We start from the raw sequence: 14,728 nt of genomic DNA on the forward strand, positions 1-14,728 counted from the left end.
TATCAGAAGCCTAATCTTGATACAAAAGAAATATTAAAATTATTGACTTCAATGTATTTTCTTCTCTCTGTCCTTGTGACTACCATTTTTTTGCTGGAAATAGATCGAAGGAAATAAAATGAATGTGGAAACTGCTACAAGTCTAAAAATTGCTCAATATTTTGGCTGTAGTTAGTAAATGTTGTGTGATAATAGCTGAAACGCAGATGTTGCCAGCTGTTTAGCAACTCCGCTTCTACACGCCACCTACCTTCTTCATTTCCGTCACCAATCCAGTATCAAGCTCTCTAGGAAGGAATGTTGATATCAGCCTTTTGGAATGTGCTGCAATTATGCCAGGGAATTGACCTTCAGAAGTGCAGCCATAATTTCAGGTTTGCTATAGGTGGATGTGGAGAAAAAAGGGGCTGGGGGTCAGTAGTTGGTATACATTTCACATAAGTGGAGAAATACATCATGGTTTATATATTCATTTTACTTTGAGTGAAACGAATGTATGAGCATATTTGGGAGCATCTTTGGAAGTACTGACTCCAGAGAGAATGTTTTGCTTGCCATTCCAGCTGGACTCAGGCTGCTTGTGTTATGTCTCTCAACACAGATTTGTGAGGACAACAAATTGGTAAGAAATGTGGAAAAAAAGGTTACAGAGCTCAGAACTGTCAGAATTTGATCAGGCTATTCTAGTATGAAGTGGCAGCTGTTTGACTAATAGCTGTTATGGAGTGTTTTTACTGTGGTTGTTGTTACAGATTTCACCTCTAAGCTACTGGGGCATTTTTCCCATCAAGAAAACAAGTAGAAAAATTGAAGATACTTAACAAATTGTTCATATTTAACATTTATGGTCTCGGAAAATCTTGGTCATAATGACAATAGAATGAGCTAACTATGCAAATACATTTCACTCTTAGCTTTACTCTTCTTCCAATTGTCTGCAGTTAGACTTTACCTACCAGTTGCGTTTTATTGTAACCTTAGTTTGTGGGTTCTCTGGGGTGGTTACCATCTTTGTTATAAGCATTTACCTGGTTGCAGCATAGCAGAACTCTTACACTAAAAATTCTGTTTTCTGCTTTGAACTGCTGTTTTCATCGCCATTCATGTAAATGTGCCTATTTTGTATAAAACTATTTCTTTACAAAGGAACACTTTCATTTCATCCTAATAATCTGTGTAGTTTCCTGTTATTTCAGGTTTAATCAATGTTTTGTTGGAGAATTCCTGACTTAAAGAAGAAATATAAAAATGTGTCTTTTATTGACCTGCAGTATTCCAAACTCAGTTGTATACCCTTGAGTCACTGACACACTTGTGTAGTCTTTCGAAAGGCTCTGTTAGCAATGTGTCACTATTTCTGAGATTATTAGCCAGTTCAGTGATGTGACTCTAAACCATGATGCCACAGTGTCACTGCTTGCTAATAGTTCAAAATTACATGGGGAAACAGCTAAGTTTTTTTTCACCAAAAGTGAGGGGTGGACCATCAGAATCGTCATTCCCATGTTTTAATTGTCAGCTGCTGACTTATGCCTTTCTGTTTGTGAGATTCGCTTGTACAATTTAAGTTGGGAATGTTAATTTTTAATTGCTGTGAAATTGCATGCTTTTCTTGAGTTTCAAGTTCAAAACCACTTCATTGAGGGAGTATTCGTCTTGGAAGAAGGTGGTTGAACCATAGCTAGCCGGTCTTGGTAGGTGTTTCAGGGACTCCAGTCTTCAGCCTAGCTTTCAGTTACGAACATGGCTGCTTGTTTTTACAGTCTGCATAACTTGCTGGTTTTGGAAAGATGGATTTCTTGTTAGTTGCCTTTATATGTTACTCTACAGGCACTAACAGACTTTTGAAATGTGGGGAAACATAATTGAGGAGTGCAGCAGAGGCTGGGATCTACCTGGCTGGGGAGCAGCTCTGTGGAAAGGGACCTGGGGGTCCTGGTGGAGAAGCAGCTCAATATGACTGAACAGTGTGCTGCAGCAGCAGTGCAAGCCAACAGGATGCTGGGCTGCATCAACAAGGGCATCGCCAGCAGAGATGAAGAAGTCATTATCCCACTCTACTCAGCACTTGTCAGGCCACTCCTGGAATACTGTGTTCAGGTTTGGTCCCCACTATGCAAAAAAGATGTGGACAGGCTGGAGAGGGTCCAGAGAAGGGCAACCAAGATGGTCCGAGGACTGGGAAGCCTGACGTATGAGGAAAGGCCGAGGGAACTGGATTTGTTCAGCCTTGAGAAAAAAGGCTTAGGGGAGACCTTATCACCACGTTCCAGTGTTTAAAAGGTGGCTACAAAGGAGATGGAGACTCCCTTGTTACGAGGAGTCACGTGGAAGAGTCGAGGGGTGATGGGTACAAGTTACTCCTGGGGAGATCCCGATTGGACACAAGAGGAAAATTTTTCACAATGAGAACAGTCGGCCATTGGAATAATCTCCCCAGGGAAGCGGTGGATTCCCCAACACTGGATGCTTTTAAGGTTGAGCTGGACAGGGTGCTGGGCCATCTTGTCTCGACTGTGCTTTTGCCAAGAAAGGTTGGACCAGATGGTCCTTGAGGTCCCTTCCAACCTGGTATTCTATGATTCTTTTGTTTCAAATTAACCTCTGTGTAGCTTAAGAAATGAAGCAGTGATCAGACTTTGTGTATTTGCTTTCTGTTGGTTTAACGCACTATTCCTTGCAAATTTGGTCCTCTGATTTAAAAACTGAAATAAGCTCTTACTCAAATTGCAGGTAAGTGGATGAACTCCATTACCAGAAGCCACTTCTGTCCAGAAGAGTTGTATGTGTTTCTGAATCTAATAAACACCAAAAAAATCAAACTACAAGTCCTTGAAGGCATCATTCCTTTTATTGTTCTGTAAAGAAGTGCATGCATTAAAAAAAGACTAAATGCCTCTATCTGGAATGTGAAATGTTAATTTTCTGATTCATAAAGGAAAAAGCAAACCTTCAGAATTTGGTTGCCGTAACCTCTCCCTGCATAAACCTTCATCTGTTTATTAGTCAAAGTGGGTGTTTGGAACTGACAGTGAGGTTTTTGCTCTTGTCTGACTTTGCCTGACGGCTTTGCTGTCGAACACTCTGAGTTACTTGCTTCCTTCACCTGCAAACGCTCACATACTTTTTTTCAGTGATCTAACTGAGAAAGATCCAAAGTGATCTCCAGTGACGACAGAAAAGCTAGGTATAGAAAGGCACATGTCTGCATTTGCTGAACAAATTAATATCAAATACAAATTAATATTAATAGTGATGTTGAATTAAGAGTCCATAAAAAGATTGCAATTAATTTTATATTGGTGGAAGGTAGTAGTCATTCAGGTTATGACTAAGAACACCACATATATATCCTCCAACGTAGACCTTGTTGCCATGCTCAAGAAAAGAAAGGTGCTCAGTAAAGTCAGCTTCTTAAACTTTGAAATGTTTTCTTTGTTGTGACCTTCTTTCTCAATTTAATTCAGAAGTAGAAACAGAAAAGTAGCATTATTTCCTATGATCTTGCAAGTACTGACAGATCATTAGGGTGTGTTCTGCTCAGGTGACTTGTGTGTGGCCGTTAGAGTGTGTGATTCTAATGTGTTTGATAGTGTGGGGCCTCTTTAAAACCCTACTTTCTAGGATCAGTGTATTTGCTTTGGTAGTGCTGTTCACAGGCCAGTTTTTGGCGGTCCTAGGCCTTTTACTTCTCTGGTTCAAGGAGTTGAACTGAACAATTGCAAAGATAGATTTTCACTATAGTCTGAGCAGGTGCAGGATAAATGAATGACGATTTGATGGACTGAAAGACTTTGGAGTTGCCATATTGTTTCTCAGCGAGTCAAACATTCCTCTGGGTCTTGCTACAGGTTGTATTTTATGTGTAATAGCTGCACTAGAGAGAAGGTGCTTTTATTGTAAGGATGGAATGTGACATCTCTCTCTTTTTTTTTTTTTTTTTTTTTTTTTTTTTTTCCCCAGCAGCCAAATATGAAGGAATTTGGAAAAGTGTGTGATGCTGAGTCTGCAATGTTTCTTTTAAGGGAAAATCATGAAGTTATCACTATGGAGTTCAGTGTGGTCAGGGACAGCCTGGTTGAAGAGGCCAGCGAATGCTTGTCATTTGAATGTACCCAAATTGATTTAAGAAACAAATACTGAAACAACAACAGCTTTGAGTAATATTCTTAAGCTTAGTCTATTGATTTAGTTTTCCTTGTCTTCAACAAAACATATGAGTAAAGTAAACCAAAACAATTAGCTCAGTATAAATTGTGTGTGTTTTTATAAAGAGTGGTGCCTCTGGTTGGAAGGAAAACAGCCCAGCTGATAGTTGTATAACTAGCTTTTCTGATTTGGCAGCATCTGTAAGTGGTGTGGAACTTGACAGGAGGAAGCCAGCTTTCTGCAGAAGGGATATACTTGATAGGAACACAAGCAGGCAGAATGCCTGTCAGACTGAAAGGTGATGGAGATCACAGCCCCCCACTGGCAGGAACACATCTGGCCTTGTTTAGAAATCCCTGCTGGCTTTTCATGTGAAATAAAGTCCTTTTCATTCTCCCATCTTTCAGCAAATTGTTTTGCTACTCAGAATGGACACAGGAGAACAGGAAACATGTTTGTGAGCAACAAAATTCCTATAAATTCTGGGTTATTTTGAGTGCCTAAAGTAGGTTTCTATTTATGTTGCTTTATTTCTTGCTGTTTACCTGTTTGTTTGGCCTTGTGTGCATTGTAGGTATGTACACATTTAGATGAGAGTAAACCCAGCTGTTACCTGATTTTTATCTTAATTTTTCTACTAAGCTTGGTGAATGGGGTCACAGGAAAATAGATTTACTTACAGATTCTTTTTTATTTAGCTATCCTATTGCAAGTATATGCTTAGTGAAGGCATGCATTTATTTAGCATTTACTTAGCATCTGTTCTTTTGTCCATTGTTTCAGTGAGGGGAATTGCTCTTCATCCTGTCTGCATTATATCTGCCAGGAGACGACCATTAGAGACTTCCATGTTAACAGGGAAAATTGAACTTCAGTGGAAACTTCTGGTTTTTAAAATTATCTATTCAGTGTAATTAACTGTTAGCCTTGTTATCTTCCCTGCTTGCACCTAGGAGGCAGAAACAAACTAAATATACTTCCCTTCTTGATACAGCAGCTACATTCACATATGTACTTTTTTTTGGTCTGACATGACATGAGTGAAAAATAATTTGGAAAGTGTTTTTCTAATTACTGACATTTTATTCACAGTTTTAAACCATAAAAAAGATGACCAAACTCTGTTGACTGTAGAAACCAGATTCTGGCAAAACAGTTGCTGAATTTAACATCATAAATCCAGCAGTTTTGATAGAAAATTTGTGATTACATAATGTACAGCTGGATAAAATATTTTAACATCTTAGTTGTCTAATACTTTAGCTGCTTAAGCTCTATAAACTCTTACCAGTACAGTGCATGGTTGGCATCTCACTCCTCTCAATGGGCTATGAAGTTGAAAAAATTCTAATGTGCTATTATTTTGTGGTACAACCTTTTTGGTTTTACTCATTAGAATTTCATTTGGATTTTTAAACACTGGTCTAGAGTACAACCACGTTTCTGTGTAAATATATTCTGTTTTCCACTTTGTGGTTACCTGCCCATCCATCAATAGTAAAGAATCTGTAAAGCGTTGAATTTGGATTTTGCAGTTAGCTTTCTTCTATAGCTGCCTAACCTGAGCCTAAAAAGCTAAATCACTGATGTGACTCAGTTTTGTCTGGGATGTGATTTGTAATTTGTGCTATTCTTCCTCATTGCCTAATTGCTCTATTATTTTATTTGGGATTATGTCTTAAGCTACTACTACATTTGTTTGGGGTTTTTTTTTGATCCTTTTTTCTTCCATGAACCTGGGAATTATCACAGAACTATACAGCAATGCATCATATGTGTAAAACTGTTAATAAAAAAGAAAACATTCTTAAAATTTAAATAAATACAGATTATTCAGGATAAGAGTTCATAGTTTTCCAGCATTAGTGAACAAAGATGTATAGAAAAAAAAAAAGGCATTTTGAAGTTGTTATGGTTATAGTGCCCCCTTTTTAGCTGGATTTTACAGAATGCTGATGATCTTGATGATAGCCCAAGACTCAAATCTGTAGACTTGTTAGTTTTGCCAGTAGCATCAAAATGACATGGTGTTTTTTTAGGGGGAACTAGGCCTTTCCTGTCAAGTTTTCTGCTTATAAAAACATAACATCGACCTGTTTGATAAATGGGATATTTGAATTTGGTTTGAATACTTTCCACGTTGATTTCACCTTTTTAAATCAGGTAGATTATTTTTCATTTTTGTGAATGTATAAATTCTGTTAAATCTACCTCTGTTGTGCAGGATTATAAAGAGTGTAATCCTTTAGCACAAAAGCATACGTTGTATATTGTAAGAAATAATAATAACATTTTTCTAAGCATTGAAATTCCTTACTTTTTGATGGATTTCTTTTGCATTCTATTTTTTTGAGGATTTAACATGAAGACGTCTAAGAATCATAAGTAACTAGTAAAGGAATGAGCAAAGCTCAGTTAAAATATAATTCCTATTGTTTATATGAAAACCCTGTCTTAATTTACAAAAATCAGCTCTGTGTTTGGCATAAAGAAATAGGGTTATGGTTGTTCTTATGGGAAATAGGGTAAATGTTTTATTGAACAATTTGCTTGATACGGTACCTGAATTCTGATGCCTTTTTAATAAAGTGGATTAGATGGTAAATAAAATCATTGTAGTTTTGAACTAACTGACGTACAGAAGTTGAGAAATCGGAAGGGTTTTTTTCACTCTGTTGGCTTTGAAAATCAGTAACATCTCTTTTGCTTGTTACTAAATATATCTTAAATCCACAACAGAAAAGTGCTTTTGAAAATGTGTTCCTTCCATCATTTATAAACTTGCATGTGATAAGGGTCGGGCATATTATTAATTTGTTTTATCTTTAACCTTGGATTGTATTAAATATTTGGATCTACTTCTAAAGCTCTTTTCATCTTTGTGTTGTTTTGATAAAACTGTAGTGTCACCTTTATATCCAGGTCATTCAACCTTCTAAACTCTAGCTATTTAAGCACTAATATGTTTTTTGTTGCCATTCATTGGACTGAAACTTTTAATATGATAGTTGCTGCAAATTCAATATTTGTGGTGTTGACTTCAGTAGGAATCTCCTGAGAATGATTTTAATTTGAGGAGCTGTTAAAAGAATGGATGTAGAACAGGAATTCAGGGCTCCTTTGAATTATGTTTGCCTGATAAGGTAGGGTCATTTGGAAATACTCTAAGAAATAGGCTGGTTTTGCTTTAACCGGCATCTAAGAAAGACTAAACTAATCCTATAGAAGGGAAGAAATATGGCACCAAAATGGAAAAGAATATAGGTAGAAACCTCAGGAGATTAAATTCAGGGAAGAAAATTTGTGCTACAATTGGGCATTTTAATAGACTGTAGAACTGCTGCCTAGAAAGGATATAATTTTGAACAGGAGACAGTAACCTTGCTATCCTTCCTTGAACAGATTGGAGATACTCCTTTCAAAATTATACTAGCTCTTTGCAGGGTAACCTGTCTTTTTGTATGTAAACAAAGTAGACCTATGCTACAGGTGAAAGAAGTATTAACATCAAATTTAAATGTAGGTAGTGTCTTTTAAAGCCAGTGTCAATGGTGATGCAATTTGAGTGTGGTTTTTTCTTTTTTTTTTTTCCATAGAATTTTATCATTTCACAAATACTAGTTTTTCTGCTCATGAAATATGACATATTGGTAGATCTAGCGACAGAATGCTTTTCCTTATCAATGAAACAAGGTATAGCCAGACTACGAGGAACATGTCCTCATATTGCTAGAAAGTCTCAAATCTCATGCTTTTAATCAAGGTTAGTTTGTTGTCCACACATACTGCGAGTAGTGCTATTAGAGTTGTTTAGAGTTGGTGAATTTCTTTAGAACTGTAAAATGTGTGAGTGCCCGTAACATATATGTTGAGACCACAAAACGGGTGTTGCATGGTAGTTTTGATAACTTCCATTTGAACAGGATTGAGTTTAATCCACTAAAAGTGTAAAGTCTCTTAAGATTTTGTTCCATTTATATTTCTGACTGCAAGCCAGTAAAATGATGTTAATTTAGCAGCATATTCTAATGTGTGTCTGAGTACTGTACTGTGACCCTTTTTATGTTCAGTAACAGTGTGCTATTTATTCCAGGATGATGTGATGATGCCACAGCGGGTTAGACTGCAGCACGAAGCTGCCATTCAACACCCAAACAGTGTGAGTACTTTTTTCTTGTGTGTATTTGTGTGTTTTTCTCTTACAGAGTGCCGGATACATCTTTAAAAGGATATGAAAATTTCACAGTAGGGCTGGTGGAGGCAAAGCAATAACCAATGTATTCTTTTCCTTTATTTTTAATCCTTGCACTGAATAGTAGCTCTGCTGAACTTCTTTTCTTCTATTTATTTTCTTTGTTCAGTAAACCAAATCTTTTTATGACAGTGATACTCTTTTTCAAATAAGTGTACAGGTTTCGGTAATATATCTAATCTAAAGGAGAATGCCATTTTTATGTACCATAAGTAATGTGAAAAGCTGCAAAGGATTGGCTACAGGTATGGTTTATCTGGTTTTAATACTTAAGAAACCATAAACTATAAGGAATGCATGGGTTGTTGTCATTAATAAACTGCCCTACAGTTAAATCAATGTTTCTCACTATGTCTGCCTGCAAAGGAAAACGTTATTAGAATGCCATTCTTAATTATTCTGAAATAAACCCTCAAAAAACATTCTGAGAGATAGTTGTTTTATGATCTATGTGATTTTGATTTTAAATAAATTTCTGTGATTAGGGCCAGTATCCCATAGGGAGAGTTTGTATATCTGTTCTACTTAGGTGAAGATAATAAATATAAATAATTTGTTATGGCAATTGCTTTATTTGTCAATGTTATTGACACAGATACTCCTTTATAAACTTGAAAACTGAGTTTGTATTCCTATCAGCAATGTTCAGCAAAAATAGGCTTATTGTTTTCACATCTCTGACATTTTATCTTGTGAGATTTATTTCAATGTGATCTGTCAAAAAGGTCCTTCCTGCAGGTCTCAGAATAAAATAGACAGCTTTAGGGTTATCACTTTCTGGGAATTAGATACCTTTTGAACTTTTCCTCCAAAACACACTTGCTTCAAACTAGAGATTATTGCTGCTGTTTCAGCTGTGGAATATGTGCCAGACAATCCGCTGCTTAGTGGTGGGATATGTACCTGCTCATCACACCACCTGTATTAGGTCTCTTATGAAATCTGATAATCCTTACAATGTAATTTATCAAGTTATAGTTTTAGTAGTACCTAAGTAGCAGTTAATCTACTTCACATTATGAACATAATAAAACGATACATCGAAAGTTGTTTTTGTTCTGATATCAATCAGTTAATGTAATTCTGTAGTAAAAAGCCAAAAAACCGGAGAGGCAGGTTGATCCAGTAAGCTTGTTGTATGGAAACTAGTGCTAAGACGTATCATATTTCTTGCTTATATGACTTCTATATCTGTATATTAAGACTTTTTTAAATTAGACTAATTTCAACTGAACCATTTGTAGTCTATTTAGGAAACACTTCAATTGTTTTGTTTATATTCTGTTATACTTTAGTGCCTAACAACATTCAGTATGAACTATTAAATGACAATCAAATAAACAGTAATGAGTGCCTGAGTAGACTGAAGGGCGTTTCTTCATGATATATTCTAAGCAACACAAACTTGTTCTTTCCATGCTCTGAACTAATCTAAACTTGTGGTCCTGTTTTAGCATGGTACTGCTGTCCTATTTGCAAAGCTTAACTTGAGCTTTGTGCTTTACTAAGTAAAACTAGCTAAAGTCAGTCTGATTTAGGATGGGAAAGGAGAGTTTCCACCTTTCAGTTATCTGACATATTGGTACCTAAAGTCTTCAATTTAGGAAAGTGTAAAAATTCTCAGAAATGAATGGAGAGTAGGGGCTGAGATTTTAAACCATAGGAAAAATGGTAGATGTGTGTGCTTCATGTATGGCATAGAGATAGTATGTCAGGCTAGAGCCCGTCTCCTGCCATCGCTTTCTCTCAACTTTCTACTGAATTGGAGGGTTTCCTTGCAGCTTTTTGGGCAATGACCTGGGTTTTCTTTTTTATCTTTCTTTACACTTCTCCTGGTTTTTAGTTTCTGTTATTTCTTGCCTTGTGTTGTTGCCTGTTAGATGTAAGATTTTCCTTCTTTGTTCTTGAATCCTCTGAAGGCAAAAATGAATCTGTGTTTGAATTGAATGGAACTTATTTTTCCATTTTACAAGTATAAAAATGTTTTTAATGCCTATATGAAGTATACCTTCTGGGTTAATGTTGTATTTTACAAACCTCTAATTCAAAGGCCTGAAAGGAGAAATGGGAACATCTGTTCCTGATGAGCAAATAGATCAGTTTGGTCCAGAGATCCCCGAAAGTTCTAACACAACTTGAGTTACTTTAAGAAAAGAAAAGTTGACCTTCTGGCCACAAATCTAGTGACCGATGTCAGGGTGGACTGCTGTTCTTAAAAGAACGATCTCTTTACTGTCCTCGGAATAATTGTGCCATTCAATTTTCTGGCCTTGGAAGATGGTTTGGGATGTTTGAATAAAGTTCTGTTCTGTATTTGAAGTTCTGACCCTAGCTTCAGTCAGTATGATAAGCCAGAAGTAGGTGGAGGAAAAAAACAAAACAGAAGCTTGAGCAATGTCTGTGAAGCAGTGAGCTTTTTTGGTTTGTTCCTGAAATTCTAATTTGCAGACTTGGACTTTCCACTGTTTTGCAACTTCTTCTGACCTGGATATTTGACTTCATGTAGTTTCAGTGTACTTTATATAGTCTCAGTATACTTTCAAAAACTTTTTTCCTAATCCTAGCTTTGCTAATTTTTACTGAGAACCAGAATTCCTGGTGGGTTCTAATATTGGAGGCTTCATTTTACTGTCATTACTACTATAGATTTACAGGTAAGAAAAGTCTCCAACTTTCTCTACCAGGAGAAACCTTATCCCAGATCCTAGCTAACCTCTGAGGTTTCTCCTCTTTCATGTTATTCTTAAATGCAGATTGCCTTACCCTGACTTCATAGAATCATAGAATGGTCTAGGTCAGAAGGGACACCTTCCACTAGACCAGCTTGCTCAAAGCCCCGTCCAATCTGGCCTTGAACACCTCCAGGGATGGGGTCTCCACAACTTCCCTGGGCAATTTGTTCCAGTGCCTCATCACCCTCATTGTGAATTTTTTTTTCCTGATATCTATTCTAAATTTCCCCTCTTCCAGTTTGAAGCCATTCCCCCTCGTCCTATCACTACGTGCCCTTGTAAAAAGTCCCTCCCCAGCCTTCTTGTAGTCCCCCTCCAGATACTGGAACGGCTTTTAAGGTCTCCCTGGAGTCTTCTCTTTTCCAGGCTGAACAACCCCAACTCTCTCAGCCTGTCCTCACAGCAGAGGTGCTCCAGCCCTCTGATCATTTTTGTGGCCCTCCTCTGAACCCACTGCAGCAGGTTCATGACCTTCTTATGTTGAGGGCTCCAGAGCTGGACACAATATTCCAGGTGGGGTCTCATGAGAGCAGAGTAGAGAGGCAGAATCACCTCCCTCGACCTGCTGGCCATGATTCTTTTGATGCAGCCCAGGATACAGTTGGCCTTCTGGGCTGTGAGTGCACATTGCTGGCTCATGCTGAGTTTCTCATCAATCAACTCCCCCAAGTCCTCCTCACGGCTGCTCTCCATCCATTCTCTGCCCAGCCTGTATTTGTGCATGGGATTGCCGTGGCCCACGTGCACGACCTTGCACTTGGCCTTGTTGAACTTCATGAGGCCCATCTCTCAAGCCTGTCCAGGTCCCTCTGTATGGTATCCCTTCCCTCCAGTGTGTCAACTGCTCCACACGGGTTGGTGTCATCAGCAAACTTGCTGAGGGTGCACTCTATCCCAACATCCATGTCACAACAAAGATGTTAAACAGCACCAGTCCCAGTACTGACCCCTGAGAAACACCACTTGTCACTGCTCACCACTTGGATGCCGAGCCATTGACCGTAACAGTTTGAGTACAACCGTCCAGCCAGTTTCTTATCCACCAAGTGGTCCATTGGTCAAATTCGTGTGTCTCCAATTTAGAGACCAGAATGTTATGCAGAACAGTGTCAAATGCTTTGTACAAGTGCAGGTAGATGACATCTGTTACCCACCAACACTGTAATGCTGTTGTGGAAGGTCACCAAATGTCAGGCACGATTTGCCCTTAGTGAAGCCATGCTGGCTGTCACCAATCACCTCCTTATTTTCCATGTGCCTTAGCAGAGTTTCCAGAAGGATCTCCATGATCTTGCAGGGCACAGAGGTGAGACTGACCAATCCATAGTTCCCCGGGTCTTCTTTTTTATCCTTTTTAAAAATGGGGGTTATATTTCCCCTTTCCCAGTCAGTGGGAACTTCACCAGACTGCCATGACTTCTCAAATATGATGGATAGTGGCTTGGCAACTTCATCTGCCAGTCCCCTCAGGACCCACGGATAAATCTCATCGTCCCATGGACTTGTGAACCTTCGGGATCCTCAGCTGGTCTTAAACCTGGTCTTCTCCTCATTCTTCCAGTCCCTGCCTTTGCTTTCTGCAAGGCAGAAACCGTTTGGGTGGTGTGGTTAGAGCCCTTCCCAGTGAAGACTGAGGCAAAGAAGTTGTTGAGTATCTCAGCCTTCTCCATGTCCTGGGTGACCAGGTCTCCCGTTTCCTTCCTGAATGGGCCCACATTTTCCCTAGTCTTCTTTTTGTCGCTGATATACCTATAGAAAGCATTCTTGTTGCCCTTGATGCCCCTGGCCAGACTTGTAGCCTGGGTGATAAACCGTGGAACAAAAGCGATCAGATGCCTTTGGAATGAGTCTCCAGCCAGTTGTTCTTCAGAGAAACTGGTGTTTCTATTTCTGAAAAAGCAAGAGGCTTGCCCCCAGGTTCAGGTACTGGAATATGACTGGGGTAACGCTGCAGCAGCGTTTCCTGTATTGTAGACTACTTAATCATGCTTAAAGAGCAAGAGCAAATTCATCTCTACTCTCTTAAGCTATTCTTATCTCAAGACTTCTTTTAAAAAAATCTTGTAGGGTAAAACTCTTCATCAGTAGCATTTAGAGTGGAGAATTTTGGATCTCAAAAGACAAATTATTAATACATTATGATTTTATTAAATGCAGCTTTCTAGAACCGCTGTCATCTTGTCCTCTGGTGAATATTTTACATTACATTCAAGTTCTGTTGATGGGGTTCTAGAAATAAGACACTCTTAGAAGGCATGGGTTTTTAAGACTTTGCATATTTATACTGCAAATTCTTTAGCTCTGCTAGCTCAATATGAATACCTACTTTTAGCAGTTTGAAAGCTTAGGGACCTGTACTCTCTATTGATAATATAAGAGCTACCAACCTTTTGGCACTGATTGTCCACTGATTTGGCACTTATGCTGCAAACAAGCGTGCCTTCAAATTGCTTATGCTCTAATCAGGTAAGGAACGACTTTGTTACTAGAGAATGAATAACTGTTACTAAAGTTTCTCGCTTTAGTTTTTGTTTATCCCTAGGAGCAGCATCTATCCCGTTTCTCCAGAGTAAGCCAGGTGTTGCTTATTTACCAACCACAAATCATGTATGCTTCGTTGGCAGCTAAGCAGTAGGAAGATTCAAGATCACATTTCCCTTAATTCTGGAAAAAAATCAGGCCTTCGTATCTTATTTTAGTTATACTTATGGATCTCCTCCAGAAGAACACCTTTGTGTACATACTAGTGTTCTATTGAACAATGCTTCTGAGTTTGGAGTAGCCCAGGAAATGTGCAGTTTCAACATTATTTCCCAACCCCTCCCTGCACTGCAGTTTTCCACGCCTATGTCCCACATTTATTCTGTCATTTTATCTGAGCAGAGTAGCACCCTTTTAAGAAGTCCCAAAGCTTTTTGTTTCAAGGACAGATGAGATTGTTAGCAGTACCTGCTCCCAGGTTGTCGTGTTGCAGGGTACTTGCATCAGGCCTGCTATGGGCATGCCAACATGGAATCGCTGGATGTGGTTTGAGTATACTCTTGGAGAGCTTGAGTAGCATTAGAGAGCTTCTCTGGAAAGTGCTTCATTCCTGAGATGCGTATTCTTTTGGCCAGGCTTTTCCAAGCCGTTATGCTATTGCGGAGGTTTTCAAGAATGGTGCAGCACTTGGAATACTCTTGCAGTTTTTCTTTTTTCTTAAGGATTCCAGATACTGGATAGAGAAAAGAAGGGTGCTAAAATAACATGTACTACTGTTCACACTCAAAAGCCACTTTCTCATCTGTCTTAGAGCCATACTGAATGGTTTTCGACGCCATTTTGTCTGCTGACCATGGTGTTACTTTATTCTTCCTCTCACCTATGTTTAATTTGCATGTTACGTGTGCCCCCACAATATGACTGTACACATGAACAGCATGTAGCTTCCAATTATGATATCTCTTTCTGCAGAATTGCTTAGAAAATAGCTGAGCTCTTCCTCACTGTATCTTGCATCTTCCCAACAGCTGGAATTAAAACGTGGGGAAAAGAAATAAGGAATGTTACCTCCTTTTGTTTTCATTGGCTGAATAAGAGGAGAATCTGTACCAGC

The 14,728-nt window shown here is 38.6% G+C and overlaps 1 protein-coding gene across 1 annotated transcript in view; it reads left to right on the forward strand.

Moving 5' to 3' along the window:
• The window catches only part of B3GNTL1 (UDP-GlcNAc:betaGal beta-1,3-N-acetylglucosaminyltransferase-like 1), a 114,759-nt gene that overhangs the window by 7,293 nt on the left and 92,738 nt on the right, over positions 1 to 14,728 (forward strand). Inside the window, exon 4 of the mRNA XM_009880014.1 lies at positions 8,243 to 8,308. Coding sequence (XP_009878316.1) covers positions 8,243 to 8,308 — 66 coding nt within the window. The remainder of the gene's footprint in view (positions 1 to 8,242; positions 8,309 to 14,728) is intronic.

The sequence above is a fragment of the Charadrius vociferus genome, unplaced genomic scaffold, assembly GCF_000708025.1.
Source record: "Charadrius vociferus isolate BGI_N301 unplaced genomic scaffold, ASM70802v2 scaffold532, whole genome shotgun sequence".
Classification (NCBI taxonomy): domain Eukaryota; kingdom Metazoa; phylum Chordata; class Aves; order Charadriiformes; family Charadriidae; genus Charadrius; species Charadrius vociferus.